At 58.0% G+C, this 17,582-nt stretch overlaps 2 protein-coding genes across 3 annotated transcripts in view; one reads left to right on the top strand and one right to left on the bottom strand.

Moving 5' to 3' along the window:
• GFY (golgi associated olfactory signaling regulator) overlaps positions 1-4,058 on the top strand; it is a 7,242-nt gene extending 3,184 nt beyond the window's left edge. For both annotated transcript variants that reach the window (XM_059381852.1, XM_059381853.1), the window contains exons 2-5: positions 371-541; positions 1,642-2,842; positions 3,096-3,269; positions 3,753-4,058. In XM_059381852.1, coding sequence (XP_059237835.1) covers positions 1,663-2,842; positions 3,096-3,269; positions 3,753-3,952 — 1,554 coding nt within the window. In that variant the 5' untranslated portion in view covers positions 371-541; positions 1,642-1,662 and the 3' untranslated portion in view covers positions 3,953-4,058. The remainder of the gene's footprint in view (positions 1-370; positions 542-1,641; positions 2,843-3,095; positions 3,270-3,752) is intronic.
• A 198-nt stretch (positions 4,059-4,256) lies between these two features.
• On the bottom strand, positions 4,257-14,795 carry SLC17A7 (solute carrier family 17 member 7). Its single transcript, XM_059382230.1, has 12 exons — positions 14,677-14,795; positions 10,240-10,492; positions 9,116-9,234; positions 8,727-8,841; positions 8,561-8,648; positions 8,308-8,394; positions 8,072-8,214; positions 7,258-7,407; positions 6,956-7,088; positions 6,230-6,340; positions 5,881-6,008; positions 4,257-5,687 (listed from the first exon to the last, which is right to left on the bottom strand). The coding sequence occupies exons 1-12, from the start codon at positions 14,736-14,738 to the stop codon at positions 5,394-5,396; spliced, it is 1,683 nt and encodes a 560-aa protein (XP_059238213.1). The 5' UTR covers positions 14,739-14,795; the 3' UTR covers positions 4,257-5,393.
• Positions 14,796-17,582: the final 2,787 nt, after the last annotated feature.

Here is a 17,582-nt window from a genome sequence, read left to right as displayed (position 1 = left end):
TCTTCTTCTTCTTCTTCTTCCTCTTCCTCTTCCTCTTCCTCCTCCTCTTCCTCCTCCTCCTCTTCTTCTTCTTCTTCTTCTTCTTCTTCTTCTTCTTCTTCTTCTTCTTCTTCTTCCTCTTCATTTTATTTTTAAGATTTTATTTATTTGATAGCACAAGCAAGACTCAGAGCTCAATTCCAGGGCCCTTGGATCCTGACCCGAGCCAAAGGCAGACACTTAACCAACTGAGCTACCCAGGCACCCCTGGACGCCTGGTTTCAAAGAGAAGATAGTTTAGTTGGCCCATATCCCTCCACCAGATAGATGATCCAATCCCAACTCCCTTCCCTGTTCCAGAGATAATGTTCTTTATCTCTGTCCCTTTAAGAACACAAGGCTGTAGCCAGGTTCCCAGGATCCCCAGAGACAGGGTCAGGTGCGTCACCCACGCCCCTGGGACCCTACCTCCTGCTGCCCCTCCCGGAGCCATTCTGCAGCATTCACCGATCTCTGCGTCCAGCTCTGCTCATCTGCTGTTATCTTGGACCTCACTAAGCAGGTAAGAGACCCCAGGCCCCATTGGGGATGGCACCCCCACCCAGGTATCTGGCACCCCCACCTCCACCTGAGCACAAACCTAGGTGTCTGCCCCAGACCAATCCTGAGAGTCTGGGATCTCAGCACCATCCTCAATAAACAGAGTGACCAGAGTCCTGCCCCATCCAGAACCCTACACCCCTGTCTGCTGAGGGCCAAAGACTCGGAGTTTCCAGTCTCCTTTCTTTTTCTTTTCTTTTTTTTTTTTTTAAGATTTTATTTATTTATCAGAGAGAGAATGGGCGAGAGAGCAAGCACAGGCAGACAGAATGGCAGGCAGAGGCAGAGGGAGAAGCAGGCTCCCGGCCGAGCAAGGAGCCCGATGCGGGACTCGATCCCAGGACGCTGGGATCATGACCTGAGCCAAAGGCAGCTGCTTAGCCAACTGAGCCACCCAGGCGTCCCTCCAGTCTCCTTTCTACCCTGTAATCCAGGTCCCCTAATCTTAATCCCTCAAAATTCTAGGCATCTGAACCTTCAGGGCTCTCCTAAGGACCTAGGAATTTAGACCCACAATGCCCATCCACCCTCTGGAAACTGGGGTGAACCCCCAGCAGTCTTCTCTCCCAGGTCCCAGGAGTCTCCCTCCTCCCTCAGATCCATGCCTGTCGGGCCCGCAGCCCACAGCCATTCCCTTCTGAGCCTCCTCTGGTGTAAACAACTGTGTGGTGAAGGTGTCCGCAGCCATGGGAGAGGAAGGGATCCTATGTCCCCTTGGAGGTCTACACCGTCTGAAATAGAAGTAGAGGAAGTCTGAGGCCGGTGAGGTCTGAGGTCCTTCCCAATTTTTCTGCGACCCCCTCGGGGAAACAGATAAGGAAATTAACTACGACTCCCAAGAAGCCCCGCGCCTCTGTCTCCCTTAGCTACGGCAGATTTGGCCCCATAGCCTTCAGGGAGTTGCAGCTGGGTTCCTCTCCTTTCCTGGGCGCAGAGCTCTGAGGGCTCTCCGCCCACCTGGGGAACGGGGCGTGGTCTCATCGGTGGGCGTGGCCTCTGGGAGTGGGCCGGGGTTCCCGGCAGGCTTCCAATCTTAACCCTTTTCTTCTCCCTCCCCCGCAGCCAAAGGCGTCTCCCAGAACTATGAAATCCCTCAGACCGATCCTCTTCTTCCTCGTCTTCCTCCTCGCCCGGCTGGGTTCCCAGGCCGACCCTTCGGCCTCGCCGCTTACAGGCTTCGACTTCCCTGAAATGGGCCACCCCTCTCAGACCTCCCCTCCTGCTTCTGAGAATGCCACTAGAGACTTGCCTAACCCAGACTCCCCTGCGACTGCTTACCCCGAACCCTCCAAATCACCTCATGCAGTTTCCCCTGAGCCCTCCCGCCTTGACTTCACTGAGACTACCAACCATGACCTCCGAGAAACCCCACACCCAGAGTCTTTTGAGAACCCTAAATTTAACTCACTCAATACCTCAATAGCAGACTCCCTGGAGACTCCCAAAATTAACCACTCCGAAATGACAGATCCAGAACCTTCTGAGACCCCCAAACCTGACGCGACTGACCGTCCACACCCAGAATCCCCTGAGACCCTCAAACCTAATCCCTCCAAAACCTCATATCCAGAATTTCCTGAGACCCCAAGCCCTGACCCTACCCAAACTCCACACCAAGAATCCCCAGAGATTCCCAAACTTAACTCCACCGAAGTCTCACTTGCAGAAGTCCCTGAGACCCCACATCCTGGCCCCACCAAGATTCTTCACCCCAAATCTCCAGAAACCCATAACCCTGACACCACCCAAACCCCAAACTCTGAATTCCTCCAGACCCTCCATCCCAACTCTACTGAGATCCCCCACCAAGAATCCCATGGAACTCACAACCTCGGCCCCACTGAAATGCCCCAAACAGAATCCCCCACACCCCAGTACCAAGATGCCACAGAGAACCCCATGACCTCTGACCCTGAGATCTCCGCCAGTCCTCACCCAGAATCGACTACACCTTTCAAGGTCAAAGCTACTGACCCAAATGAGCTGCCCCTGAGTCCCAAACCAGAAACCCCTGCAGTGACCCAGCCTGAGTCCCTTAAATTGCCCGCCTCAGTTTCTCCTGGGACAGTTGAGCTGAAGGCCTCCCAGAACGCTAGCCTGAAAGGGCATGATGCCCTTCTTCCCTCAGCCCGGATTGCGGGCCCCCCTGCTCCTCTGGGTTCCCCCAGTCAGCCGGCCCCTGCCACTCCGCGGGCCCCCCAGCGGCGTAGCCGAGGTGAGAGAGTCAGCACTATCATCGTGGTGGAACGAGTGGAGGAGACCGGTGAGGGGCCAGGACCTGGACTTCTGCGTCGGAGGGAGGAGGGGGCTGGGGGTCGGGACTCCTGGTCTGAGGGAAGGCGGCCTAGGGAACACCTCCCTCCCTCCCCCACCGCCTCCCACTCCTGAGTGCCAGGCAGGAGGCCACTGAGGGATCGTCTGGGGATGTGAGGGTGAAGGGAGGCCGGGGCTCCTGGGTCCCTGGAAGTAGGGGCTAGGAGTTTAGATTGCTCAATCCTTGAACCCTGGTCCTTCAGGCGTGACTCTGGTGGGGCGCCCCCGGGGTGCGACGGGCGGGGCCCTCTGCCTCTTCCTCGCGGGGACCGGACTGCTGATCGGCATTTTCCTGCTGCTCTGGTGTCTCTACCGCCGGGCGGCTCGACACCGGCCCTTCACACACCACCGGCTTCCAAACGACGGAGATGAACCTGGTGAGCGACCCCTCACAGCGCCCTTCTCCTTGAATGACTGCATGTTTCTTTAACGCGGTTTTGCCTGGCACTTTAGGGCGCCCTGCCAAAACTCAGGTCCCCCAACCAAGGTCAATAGAAGTCCCGACCCTTCCATGATTCTGCCCCCCAATTCTCCGCAATTCCCGGCGACACGTCCAGCGCCGCTCCCAGTCCAGCTGGGAATTGCAACAGGCTGGGATCCCTGGATCCCCACAAGCCCTGCCCCTTCCCCCCTCCCAGAGGAGCCCTGTATACCCCGCCCTCTCCACTGCAGGCCCCGCCCTGCTGCTCCGACGCCACGCACCCCTCTTCGATTCTGGGGGGCATCGCCCTTTAATTTGAAAACCCAAGCCCAGAAAACAATCGGAATCCTCTTTCCCGCCTCCTCCTTGGCCAGCGGCGCAGCAGAGGGGACAGGACCCCTGTCTGCCTAGTGATGCCCTCTCCCCTTTGCTTCCACAGTTATGCATTTGGAAGCCCCGAAGGACCCCTACGACCTTTACTTTTATGCCCCGGATGCTTGGGTCCCTTCACACATCGCCACTAAACAGCCACCGCCCACCCCCCCGCTGCCGCCCAAGCTGCCCCCGCCGCCCCGCGGGAACCGCCCCCAGAGCCTGGAGCCGCTCTCCCCCGCCACGCTCCCCAACAATTTCGTGTGAGCCCCTCTCGCGTCCTGCCAGACCCGCGCCACCCCGCACGGAGATAGGACCCAGAGGTCCTTTCCTCCCGGCACGCTTTGCTGCATAGTAGTCCTCTCGGATAGGACGTTCAACACACTGAGATGCTTTCGCTGTGACCGGAGAACACATTCTGAGGCCGAATAAATCAAGTGTTCCTCTGACTAGACCCCTACTCTGGCCTGCTTCCTGGGAGAGGACGGGACTGGGGCCCCGGGACTCTCGGTCTGACTGGATGAGGGAGCTGGGGGCCCAGGCTTCTCTGACCGCCAAGGCCGATGACGGCTGAGTGTGTACACCAAAGCATTTTATTGGGAGTGAGGCAGGGTTTACAGTCACAGAGACGGAGACACAAAGACACAACCCTGCTCCAGGGGAAAACACCCCTCTCTCCCAGCCCCATTCCCTTTCTGGGATTCCATGACTCCTCCTGCATATGGTCCCCAAATTCTAAGCCGAAAGAGGGGAGTCTGAGAAGGGACGGATCCCAGATTTTGAGTCGTTTAGCCCCTGAGGGACACAACAAATGGCCACTGAGAAAACAAGAGTAGTTCGAAACCACCCAGGAGAATAAAGTGCAAGGAATTAAGGGGAAGAGGGGCATCTGGAAACCACCACAGGGAAGTTCAATGATGGTGGCTTCACACCATTGAGTTGATGGTCTTGAGCAGCCACTATTCAGACCTGAAAACATGTCAGAAAAAGTGCGTGGGGGTGGAGAGAGGCATAGTGTTAAAACCGTCATCTTGCTTCCCTAGACATTGTGCTAAGCTAGGGAGAAGGTCTTGGGGAATTTGGTGCTTCAGCAGAACCTGCTGGTGAAGGGAGAGGGTTGCGGGGAGGGGGGAGGGGGCTTGAAACCGCCATTCTCCCTCAGAAACGCTGGTGAGAATCGATCCCTAGAATGGCGGGGATGGGCGGTTGGTTAATCCAACCTGGAAAATGCAAAATGGAATGGGGAGAGGTTTGTAACTTCTAGAGGAAGACCTTGAATGTTTCTGAAAGGCGAGGAAGGCTGAGTAGTCTGGGGGTGGGGGTGGGGGTTAGCCCGAGAGTTGGGGGGGTGGTTAAAGGAAAGGGCCGGGATAGGGTGCCTCAAAACCACAAGAGAGAGTAAAAGATTGAACTGTCCATTCAAATAGAGCCCTGAAAGGAGAGATTTGAAACCACTGAGGCAGAACAAGTGGAGAAGGAAAACCTTTGAAGGGAACTTGGGTATCCTTGAAACTGCCAGTCTGCAGCTTCACTACCCCTGAGAGGCGCGATTGGGAGGGGAAGAGGACTTGACCGCACTGGGGAAGAGGGCAAATGCTTCTTAGGCCTGCAGCAGGACAGAGAGAACTGGGGTTCCTTGACAGTCAGTCAGGCCAGTGATGTGTGGAATGGAGGTCCTGGAAACTGCCATTCAGTGGGAGGCACATGGTCAGTAGTCCCGGACAGGGGGTGGGGGTCTTGGGGGCTGAAATGTGCTGTGTGTGGCCCCATAGGAAGGAGGGGGGGCGGGAGGAGCCCCAGGGGGCTCAGCGTCATCCTCCATTTCGCTTTCGTCGCTGCCAGCCAGCTGGTCATGGCCAACGAAGCCACACTTCTCTTCGCTCATCTCCTCAGGCTCCGCCCATGGCTGCTTCTCCCCGGAAGCGAAGACCCCGTAGAAGATGACACCCCCGTAGTGCACCAGGGAGGCAATTAGGAATACATACTGCCACTCCTCCCGAGTCTGTGGGGGGACAAAGGGGAGGTGAGGTCAGAGGACAGAGAAACAACCCAGTGCACAGAGAGGGAGGCAGGGATCCAGAGGGAAGCAGAGAGACCAGGAGAGGGCAGGGATGGAGGCCAGCGACGGTGAAGCCGGTCAGGGAGGTCCCATACACAAACTGGGAGGGCGAGTGGGTCAGGACTGGCGCACGGACCTTGTGCTTAGTCATGGCACCCACGATGATGGGGCACACCATGCCTGACAACGTGCCCACGCCGTTGGAGATGCCCATGAGGATGCTGGCGTAGCGCGGGGCGATGTCCAGGTGGTTCACGTTGAACCCTGGGGAGGCAGCCAGAAGGCGTCACTCCAGATCACTCCCCATTGAACCACACTCGGGAGACTCCCGCCGCCAAGCCGCACCTCCTCCCATCGCAACCTCCCCCGTCCCTCCTGCTCTTTCCAGGCTGCCTTTTGCCAGGCTGGGAGGTCCCCTTCCTGAGCCAGGAAGTTCCCTGCAGAACTGTCCCGAGTCCGCCAAGCTGCGGACTCGCGGTTCTCACCAGAGATGGCGAAGCCGCTGAAGCCCACCGCGAGGACCAGGAAGGAGATGGCCACACCCTTGGAGTGCGAGTAGCCGACCACCAGCAGCAGCGTGGCTTCCATGCCGAAGCCTAGAGGGCCGGAGGGCCGTGTCCTCTGAGCGTCGGCGGCCTCACACCGCCCTTCCAGCCCCAGGCCGGCCACCTCCCTGCCTGTCCCGTTCAGCCTTCTTTGTGTAGCATTCCGCCTACGCCCGTCCTAACCAAAACCTCACCTCCCTAACGTCCGCGACCACGCGCCCCAGAGCCACCACGGCCCCGGCTAGGCCCTCCATGGCCCCACTGCCTACCTAGGCCGCGCGCTGAAGACGCAGGGTCCAAACCCCACCCGTGCACCTCCCCACCTTTCTTCGGTTCTCACTGATTGGGCAGCACGCCCCGCAGAACTCTCCAGGTCCCCCATTCATAACCCCTCTAGATAGCCCAGTTCCCGTCCTGCTCCGCCCGTGTAGGCCCCGCCCTGCCAGACCGAACTTGGTCTCCTCCGGGCTCCACCCGATGGTCACACCCGCCTTGTCCTTCCACCTGGTGGGCCTCGAGAGGGCCGCTGGAGATTCTGTTCATCCAAGATGGGCCTCACCCGGTCTACGCCTTCTTGGACACGCCCCTGACCCCACCTCCGACCTCCGGGGGATCCCGCCCCGCCCCGACTGACCCAGACGGTGCGCAGGGCCCCGTCCCACTCACCTCCACAGTTCATCAACTTGCGCACGTTAGTGGTGGACATGATTCGGCGGCTCCTCAGGAAGTCCGCGATCTGGCCGCCGATGGGCACGATGATGGTCATGACCAAGTGGGGCAACGCTGACACCAAGCCCACCTGCGCCAGAAAGCATACAGAGCGAGGGCTCAGGGGCGGCTGGCCCGCATCTCCACCCGATTCCTGTACCTTTGGCTCCTCCCTGCCCCTCGTTCCAACCTCTTGGGATCCAGGCCCGCTGCTCCATCTCCCCCCGCTGCGCCCCCTGCCTTTCCTTCCTGGGCCAAACCTTGCTGATCTCGAAGCCGAACACCTCTTCGAAGTAGGCGGGCTGGGAGATAAGGAGCAAGTAGAACGTCCAGCTGCGGCAGAAGTTGGCCACTATGATGGCATAGACTGGCATGGACGTGAAGAAGCGCCGCCAAGGTGTGTTAAATTTCTGTGGAGGGTCGGGGAGGTGGAGAGGAGAGGTCGCTAAGATAGAGACCTGGGCTGGGCTATCTCCGTGTCTCTTCAGGTACCCAATCATAGTCCCACAGAGACTCAGGTTTCCCGACCTCACCAAAACCTCCACGGGCGCAGGGGCGCCAACTTGACCATGTCCCTGTGGGGACCTCGGCATCCTAGCTTCACAGTGACACTTCACAGTGACCCTTCATGAAGATCCCTTCATGCAGGTGTCCCGCCTCTGCAGTGCCCCACAGGTGCATAGGTGTCCGGACCCCACGATGACCCTCAGGGACGCGTAAATGTGAGCCCGGGAATCTATTTCCATTCCATTATACCGCCTAATTCTAGCCTCACTCATCCCAAGGTCTGAGTGAATCCTCCACATTCAAGCCCGCTTCTGCTGGCTTAACCACGCCCCACATGGGTTCTGTCCTCAGCACCTGCTAATCCTTTCTTCTCCGCGCTTTAGCTCCGCCTCCTAGGTTCTAGCCCCGCCCACCGCACCTCCCAGTTTGGTCTCCTCTGAGAGTCTAGGGAAACCCACCACGGTCTACACACTGTGGAGGTTCGAAGCCTCCTCTTCTCCTGCCTCCCTGCCTGAATATCTCTCCTTGCCCCATGGCGCCTCCGCCCCCGCAGGCTTGGGCCCTGACCGTGACCGGGTTCATGAGTTTGGCGCTCTCGCCAATGGCGTCCTCGATGTACTTGCGCTCCTCTTCCGAAATGCTGGGGTGCAGAGCCGGGGACTCATAGGAGACGAGCAGCCAGAACAGGTACCAAAAGATCCCGAAGCTGCCTGGGGAGGGTCAGGAGAGGGATGGAAGCGAGGTGACGACCGGCCTCGCTCCACCCCTGTGCCACCCAGACCAAGGCGTTCGGGGCCCCTCACCGTAGACGTAGAACACAGAACTCCATCCTGAGTACTGCACCAGGACCCCAGCGAGAGGCATCGCGACCACCGCCCCAGCATAGGAACCTGAGGGGGAGGACGCAATGTGTAAACCAGGCTCATCTATTCTCAGATCTGGGAATGGGGCCTCCCAGGCCCTGCCTTCCGGGGACACAGAAGTACAGGCCACAGTCCCTCTTCCCACAGAAGTCCATCCTTCCCGCATGTCCAGATCCCAGCCCCTTCTGCTCACCGCAAAAGGCTGTTGTTGCCAAGCGACTCCGCTCTAAGGGAGGGGCCCATTTGCTCCAGATGCCGTGGCAGGCAGGGTACGTGACCCCCTAGGAAGGAGAAAGCTAAAGTCAACGAGAAGAGGCGGAGTGAGAACAGGCACAGGGTAGTATGGAGCAGGGCTTTACCTCTACCAACCCCTGCAGGATCCTCACGAAGATGACACAGCCATAATGGACTCGGGCAGCAGAGGGGATCAGCATGTTTAGAGTGGATGTAGCGACAATGGCAAAGCCGAAAACCCTGGTGGGAAGAGTCCATAGTACAAGAATGGGGTCCAGCGATCCCACCAAAGCTAGGATTCTATTCTTTCTAACCGCGGAGGGCCAGGCCTTGTGATCCCCCAGAACCTCCGCCCCCACCTTCGTTGCAAATCTTACCTCCCACAACCACAAACCCCGCCTTTCTCTAAGACCCCGCCCCCAACCCAGGCCCCTCCTATCCCCCCTCCCGCCCGGAAATGCCAGGCCACACCTTCGAAGTAGTTCCCGCCCACCTTGAGAACCCAGCCATGTACCTGTTGGCTGCGAATTTTTGGCAGATAAATCCTCCGGGAATCTGGGTGACAATGTAGCCCCAGAAAAAGGAGCCGTGTATGAGGCCAACAGTCTCTGGATCCCAGTTAAATTGAGCTTTCTGCGGGCCAAAAGGCATGTCAAACCAGTGGCCCAGGCTCTGACCTTCCACCAATCAGCACAGATAGATTTACTCCCTCAGCCAATCAGCAACAAGGACCCAGAGGGATCCTTGCACTACAGTTAGCAGCCAGGCCTGTCCCTGCCTGGAACCCTCGCTCTGCCTGCTTCCCGGGACCAGGGCCCCTTCTCTGAATGTCTGGGGGCCCGTCAATGGGGTGGGGACTGTGTCTCCACTTACTTCTCTTAACCAACCTACGAACTGTTTGCGGAGTGACTGGGGCGAGGGTGGGGGTCTAGTCAGGGATGAGAAGCAGCTGAAGGTGTGAAGGTGCGAGGTAGACCCGTGCCTAAGTCGGGAATTTTTCCTAAGGTAGGGGCACGGCCTACACCGGAGTTAAAATAGGGAGAAAGTGGGGCGCCTGGCTGGCTCCGTAGAGCATGCAACTCTTGATCTTGGGGTTCCAAGTTCGAGCCTCCGGTTGAGTGTAAAGGTTACATTAAAAAAAAAAAAAAAAATAGGGAGAAAGTCTGAGATGAGGCGGCCTTCAGGTAAAGGCCAGAGCAGATGAAGCAGGATGTAGCGGAGACAGAACTTCAGAAAAGCCAGGATCAAACTTCAGTGTGGGGCCCGCGATGGGACTGGGATTAGGTTGTGACGCTGGGACAGGCGTGGGTGGCAGGTGGAGCAAAGTTGCTAGGAGCTTTACAAGGGAGCAGGGGCAACATGCAGGAACCCCAATACCGGCGCTGAGTCTGCATTTGTAAATCATGGGCCTGAACTAAATAGGGGCTGGGCTTCATTTAGGTCTGGGGCAAGGCTTAGGAAGGGGAGAGCCCTGAGGCAGAAGGGAGCCAGCCATAGGGGGACGCGCAGATGGGCGGGGCTGCTCAGGCTGGGGTTAGAAGGGGCTTGGCCAGGGCTTCGTCCGGGGGAGCGTGACGTCATCAGAGGGCGTGGGCAGAGCTAGGTGGGCCCGCGTGCCAGGCCACGCCCTTTAACTACCTGCACCACCACGTGGCCTCCGCGGTGGGTCGTGCTGTTGTTGACCATGGAGACGATGGCCACGCCCAGGTTGCAGCGGATACCAAAGCTGATGCAGAAGCCCAGACCGCTCATGATGGCGATAATGTAGCGACGAGGGAGACCGAAACAGGTGCAGTCCACTACAGGCGGGTCCCGGGTCTGCGTCGTCACTGGGCGCCCATCGGCACTCAGCTCTAGCGTCTCTGCACCTTCCTGTCGCTTCTCCAGAAGGCTGAGGGGCAGCAAGAGTCCAACACTCTCGTAAGTCCAGGTGGCCGCTGGCCACCTCCTCCCCACGACACGGGAGTCCAGGGCAAAACCTGCTGCTTTTCAAGATCCTAAAGATCCTAAGCCCGCAGTCCCTCCTTCCCCAGGAGTCCAGGAACTTCTCTAGCTTCCTTTCCCCCCACCCCCGGGATCCAGGAAGCTGGACCCCCTCTCTCCATCCCCTTCAGACCAGAAACTCACGCTGCCAGCCCCCTTCTCCTGCAGACTCAGGTGTGGAGGTCCTCAATCCCCCTTTCCCCCAGTCCCATTATCTCTGGACTCCGGAGTTTTAGACCCCAAACTACACTTGGTAATCCAAGAGTCTGTGCCCCCAGCCCCCACCATGAGGCCCAGAGACTCTTTCCAGCCCCCTCTCCCAGATATGAGTCTATTTGAGGAAGCAAAAGGCGCTAAGGAGATGCTTCAGCAAAGGTGTCAAAAGAACAGATGCTTCTCAGCCACGTCTGCTATATATACCGCCCGCCCTCCTCCCCTGCCCCCAGTGGCGTGCCCTTCCCGGCTTCCAGGCCCCAGGTGTGGGGCTGACTTCCAGCTGATGCCCTTCAGACACCAGAAGCCCATTCCTTGGGGCGGGGGAGAAGTCAGGGTCCCTAGAATCCAGCAGCCCAGCCAGTCATCCCTGGGGAACCTTGAGTTCAGGCTGTCAGCTAGGGGATAGGAAGAGGGGGGGTGGCGGGTGGTGTCCTGGCAAGGGACAGATGGCCCTGGTAGGGGGATTGGCTCAGTCCCCAGCGTGGCTCTCGCCCCCGCCCGTTCTGGAACAGGGATTGAGTCTCTGATGATGGATAGCGTATTTGGAGAGCCACCTCACACCCAGAGAGAGGTTGCCGGGAAAGAGAGGTGCCCTGAGACAGGTGTGCAAAGACCCAAAAGGAGGGCGACAGAGATGGGAGGGGGACAGAGGCAGAGGATCAGAGATACAGATGGAGGGACAGAGACCAGAGAGAAAAGAGGGAACAGAACAGGGACCCTAGGAGGGAAGGGGACAGAAACTCAGAGATGGAGGGGGAACAGAGACCCAAACATAGGTGGGGACAGAAACCCAAAAGAGAGGCTACAGATGCAGAGACCAGAACGTTGAGAGAAAGATGGAGAGACTGGGAGACCGAGGAGAGACGTGATTTGTGAGATTCGGCCCATCTCTGAGGCGGGTACGCAGCCAGGGGATCGGGCTGGATCCCAGGAAGGGGCTAGAACAGATGGAGGCGAGGGAGACTGGGACGGAGGAGGAAAGAACAGCCAGACGGTCTGGGGGGAGGCGGGTGGAAGAGATGAGAGAACACAGCCACCCTCCCCATCCTAGAACTTAAGGAGGTGGGGGGGAGCTAAGAAGCGGGGGTGGTAGAAAGAGCCTCGGGGAGTGGACAGAACCCAGGAGGGTAGAGGAATGAGAGCCAGAGAGAGGGGGAATAAATGCCCCAGAAGGACAGTGCAGGGTGGTGGGCGGTCCCCACCCCGCGGTGGGTGGGGACCGCCCACCACCCCAAGTCAGAACTCAGAACGTGCCAGCCAATGCGATTAGACTTTGACCCAGAACCCTGTGGTTGCTATTTGACCCTGACACTCAGGAGGTGCTCATAGCCCCTGAAATTTGATACTCAGTCTAATACTCCATTGTGTCCGGATCTCTGACCGAGGCTTTCTATTTTTTAAATTTTATTTTATCTATTTATTTGTCAGAGAGAGAAAGAGGGAGAGAGAGGGAATCCAAGCAGGGAGAGCAGCTGGCAGAGAAGCAGGCTCCCCGCCGAGCAAGGAGTCCAATGCGGGACTCAATCCCAGGACCCTGAGATCACAACGGAGCAGAAGACAGATGCTCAACTGACTGAGCCACCCACGCACCCCATGACCAAGGCTTTCTAAATGGGATGTGGTGGGGGCTCCCACACCTAGAAAATGGGAGCAGGGGTAGAATGTGAGGTTACGGAGAGGGAACCTCCAAGTGATACTGATCATCTCAGGATAGGAGAACCAGGGGCTCAGAGATGACATGACCCAAGTGCTTCCCCTCCCCACCAGAGAGAGGGGAGAGCCTGGAGGGAGATCCTCCTCCCTTTTCTGGGAGCCTGGAACTCAGGTCTGAGGACTTGAGGAGGAGGAAGAAGCTGCCCTTAGGAAGCAGTTCACCAAAATGAAGACGATGTCGCAGTCTCCCTCTCTGTGTCTCTGTCTTTGCTTCTCTGGGGTTCTCTGTCTGCTCCCCTGCTGCCCCAAGCCTCTATTCCCTTATATCCCTTGGTACTGTCTTCCCATTGCACAGCTAAGGAAAAACTGAGGTTCAGAAAGCAGAAATAGCATGTCCAAGGTCACACACCAGAGTAGTTATGGGTCCTGATCATCTCCTGGCCCCCGGGATCGCCCCAGTCAAGGCCTGGCTCTCAAGAAGGAGAAACCTTGGTGCCTGTCTCTCCTGTATTCCCCTTCCTCCTGCATCCTTGCCCCAAGTCACTCTGGGTTACTGCCTGTTTCCTGGGCTGAGGGAGTTCCCCACCCACTCTAGGATCACTCATCTCATCTCGAGGAAACTGTAGCCTCCATCCCCAGCTTGGGAGGGGCTGCCCTGGGTTCAAATGATAGCACTTGGACTTATCTGTGGATTTCTCCCCTTGTTGAACTGAGCCTCAGTTTCCCCAGTTTTGTCTAAAGGATTGAATGGAATCAGGGAGTTATGCCCGATATGGGGCAACCCCAGGGTTCAGATGCAGTGATCTTCTCAAACTCCACCTCCTTGGTGAGTGTCCTGGTGGGAGCTCTGAGCTCTGGGGTCTGTGGGTTGGGGGGGGGGTGCTCAGGAGGCAGCTCAGAGAGGTGAAAGTTAGGCACAGACAGACTGAGAAAAACCCAGACACAGATGAGAAGCAGGGACCGAGGGAGGGGGCCTGCGGAGCACATCCCTCCTGCCACCCCCCCCTTCCAGCCCCCTCCATCAGCACGTCTCTCTCCCTCTCCTGACTTCGCACTGATGTATTTTGAGAAACTCGTGAAAGGAGGCGAGAAAAAGGGTGGGGAGGGGCTGGAAGATTGGGAAAAGAAGGGGTGAGGTTATCTCAGCTCCTCCTCCCCCCACTGCACCATCTTCCTGCCCCCTCCCTTCTGTCCAGCCTTATTCCCATCTCTCCAGTTCCTAGAGGGTGAGAGACCTTTGGGGCTAGGAGGTGACCTGCGGCGAGCAGGACTAGTGTTCGTCTTAGAAAAGGACTTGCACAGCCTAAGGAGATGGACTGAGGGTCAACTAAATAGGGTCAGGACTAAGGGGACAGTGTTGGAGGGAACGGCAGCAGGGGCATGGTGCTGATGGGGCCCTCTCCTCCCCGCACTATGGCCAGATATTTTTAGGCTTCTCCGCAGCTGAGTAATTTCTCTGATTTGAAGCCAGGGCTGGGGTTGGGGGTGAGAGGCTGGGGGGAGGTGTCCAGACTGCCCTGGAGACACTCAGGTCACTGGAGTCATCTCCCTGGATGAAAGGAAGTCCTTCCTAGCTCTAGTCTATATCCTTTGGGAAGTCTACGATCGCCCAGGAGCCTCATTTTTGGCCTGCAACTTCTTTCTCCCCCAGAAACCCAGGATACCTTGGCTTCTCCTCCCAGCTTAGCTCTCCTCAAGGACAAGGACCAATGGGCCCCAATCCGCTTTAGCTTCAGATTAAACTCTCTGAGAGATGGAAACTGAGAAGACACATTGAGATGGAAACACCCAAGATGGGTGATTAAAAACCCAAAGCAAGGGGGACAGACACCCAAAAGGAAAGAGTCGGAGACCTAGAGAGAGGGCAGCAGAGACTTGGGGGGTGGGGGACAGAGACCCAAAAGGGGGCAGAGATCCGAAGAAAGGAGGCAGAGTGAAGATAAGTAAACGGAGAGCAAAAGTGGGGAGGAGGGTCAGAGACCCAAGAGAGGAAAAAAGGATAAAGTCTGGGGTGGGGTGGGGCACGGAAAAATGAACGAGGTGATGGATGAGACTGGACCAAGGAGAGGGGACCACGAAAAAAGGAGGGAGAAAACCGGACAGATGGGTGGAACCCCCACCCACGGGTATCGCCCGTCCATCTGTCTGTCCAGGCCCGGTGGGAATGTGCGTCCTCCGCGGACCCTCGGGCTCTTTCCCGCCCAGGACCCTCACCACGCTCACCGGTGCAGCCTCCCGAGGGCACGACCCGCTAGCTTCCGAAACTCCTCCTGACGGAACTCCATGGTGGCTGCCCCTGCCGCCGGTCCCCCCGCCGGTCCCCCCGCCGATCCCCCCGCCCGCGGGCCCGGGCAGCCGCGTCCGGGTTCCCGGGGTCCGCCCCGGCCCGGCCGGCCCCGCAGCTCCGCTCGGGGGGAAGGAGGCTGCGTGTGCTGGCTGCCTAGGGGCAGTAGCTGGACTCAGCGTCGGGGGCGGGGCGGGCGGTGGCGATGCCCCGCCCATCCCCGATAGACCACGCCTCTTGAGTTCTAGTCCCGCCCCCTTTGGTAGCCCTCCTGCTCCGTTCTGCCCCTGCCCTTTCATTCCAAGACCACGCCTCTGGGCTCTGAACCCGCTCCTTTGAGTTGCATCGCCCCAGTTCTATCGCTTCCCAGAGTTACTTCCCCGTTCCATCCCCCCAGCTCCTTTTCTTTGCTCTCTTCCCGAGTTCTCTTTGCTCACCTGAGGTTTCCCTCTCCTTTTTAGTTCGCCCTAATTTCGTCCTTGCTTTTCGTCCCCTACGGTTCCATCTTCTGCGTTTTCATCCTCCCAGCCCATCCCTGCGAGTTTCTGTGCCCTCCAGTTCTACATCCCGCCCCCCCGATTTCCATCCCCATCCCTCGCCATCCTCAGTTCTAACTTCCTCATTCAGAGGGTGCTTTTCCCATTCAGAGAATTCTTTCCCCCTGAATTCCGACCCCCATTTCGATCCACCCATTGTCCCCTCCAGTTCTTCCCCCAACCGATTTCTTCCCTCTTGGTTTCCATCCACTGTTTCCATCTTTCCTTTTTTTAATTCTATCCCCTTCCAATTCTATTTCCTCTCGGGGCGCATGCCCCTCCTGATTCTTTCATCTATTTCCTTCCCCTCTGAGTTCCATCTCTCAGTTACACGCCCGTCCCCATTAGCGACCCCCTTAATTCCCAACCAGCCTGGAATCTATCCCACCCTTTGAGTTCCGTGCCTACACCCTCCGAGTTCTCTTCCCGCCCCTTGAGTTCGGTCCCCTCCCCTGAGATCTGTCCCTGCCCTAATTTTTGCCCCCTCCCCCTGGAATCGCTCCGTCGGAGTTCTGTCCCCACCCACTGACTTCTTTCCCCGCCCCCTGAGTTGTGCCCCTCCTGCTGGAGTCTGTCCCCGCCTTCTTACTCCATCTCTGCCAGCCCTGCCCCTTTGGGGTTGAACCCGGACTGTTTCTCCCGCCCAGGTCCTGCCCCTGCTCCTTTCGCCAGACCAGCCCTTCTCCCCGACGCTGAGTCCACCTCCAGATCCAAGCCCCGGGAGGGTGCTCCTTTCCTCACAGCCTCCCTGAGTCGGGCCGCAAATGCATTTGGGATTAAATTTTCATGATGTGGCACAAGCTCTCACGGGGGTAGGGAGGGAGCAGCCGGCGCGGCGGACGGGCGCCACGGACCCGGTGGTCCAGCAGCCACTGCCCGCCACGGCCTCCCGTTTCTCGCCTTGTCCCGCTGGGTCTCTGGGTCTCCGTTTTGCCTATGTTTGCGAAACCCCCGGACTCCCGGGTAGAGGGAGGTTGGGGGCTGGGACCACAGGGTCTGAGGGAGGAGGGGCTGGAGACCCGGACTCCTGGGTCTGAGGAAGAGTAGGCCGCGGAGCCGTCTACTAGCACCACCCTGTGGCAGCAGAATTCCCGACCCGGGTGCGGAGGCGGCGGCCGCGGCTCCGGGCCAGGTGTGAAGGTGGAGCAGATGGTGAAGAGGAGGGAGTAGGAGGGGGGCGCCGGCCGCTGCCAAATCTCGGGCCTTCGCCGGAATCATCACCATGGAGACCAAAGAAGGCTGAAAGGACCCAGCTCCACACTTTTCTGGGACCTGGGAATGAGTTCCTCGGCCGCCCACGGAGGGTCCCCGTGCGAACTACAAGTCCCAGTGGCCACTGGAGCTCACCGTTTGCTTCGGAAGAGCCGCGCTCTCCGAGGGCCGCTGGGAGTTGTAGTTTTCTGAGACACCAGGCCGAGACTGCGAGACGCCCTCTGGTGGACGAAGCGCCGCGTTCGGTACTTCATAGGTCCAAAGACCCCACATTGGAGGTTATCCCCCTACCTTTCCACCTCTTCACCATCTATCTGTTCCTATTTCCCTACCCAGTTCAGTCCTTTCTAACGACACAAATCTCGCTGTTCTTCCAACATTTACCACTGAGGTTCCTCCGCTTACCTATCCTCCTAGGACTCATGGAAGGAGAGAGGTGTCAATCATGCATTAACTCAACATTCTTGAGTTCCTTCTAATTCTAAAGCATTATCACACCACAGGGGCATACATTCAACGAGGTAACCCTGGATGCCAGACACGGCCAGATTCTAACTCAGCCAGAGTAGATCAGAGAAAGCTTGAAGTTTGAAAAGCTTCCCAGAGAAAGCTCAATGAAAGGGATGACTTGGGAGGGGGCGGAGGGAGGGCCCACAGGAGAGGAAACAGTACTTGCAGAGTCAGGAAATGAAACATAGTTTGGTGGGATTGTGAATTGAAGCACCATTCCAGGAACAGGAAGCTTGTCAGGATGAGAGGTAAGAGAGGCTAGAGATGATGGCACACATCAGATGACCAGCGGACTCAGGAAAGGTCCCCTGGGAGGGCAAGACAATTAGACACTTCCTGGGTTTTACTGGAGGAAACAGACTGAGAGTAAGGACGGGAATAAAATGAGGCATAGGGGCATCTGCCTTTGGCTCAGGTCATGATTGTGGGGTCTTGGGACAGAGCCTCACATTGGGTTCCCTGCTCAGCAGGGAGTCCCTCTAGTCCTCCCTCTGCTTGTGCTCTAATAAAAAAGAAAAAAGAAGCGACAAGGGGGCCACACCAAACATGCCTGGGGTGCTAGGCTGAGGGTCTGGGACCTTCTCCTG

Source organism: Mustela nigripes, chromosome 17 (assembly GCF_022355385.1).
Source record: "Mustela nigripes isolate SB6536 chromosome 17, MUSNIG.SB6536, whole genome shotgun sequence".
Classification (NCBI taxonomy): domain Eukaryota; kingdom Metazoa; phylum Chordata; class Mammalia; order Carnivora; family Mustelidae; genus Mustela; species Mustela nigripes.
This window is presented reverse-complemented; position numbering and strand designations above follow the sequence as displayed.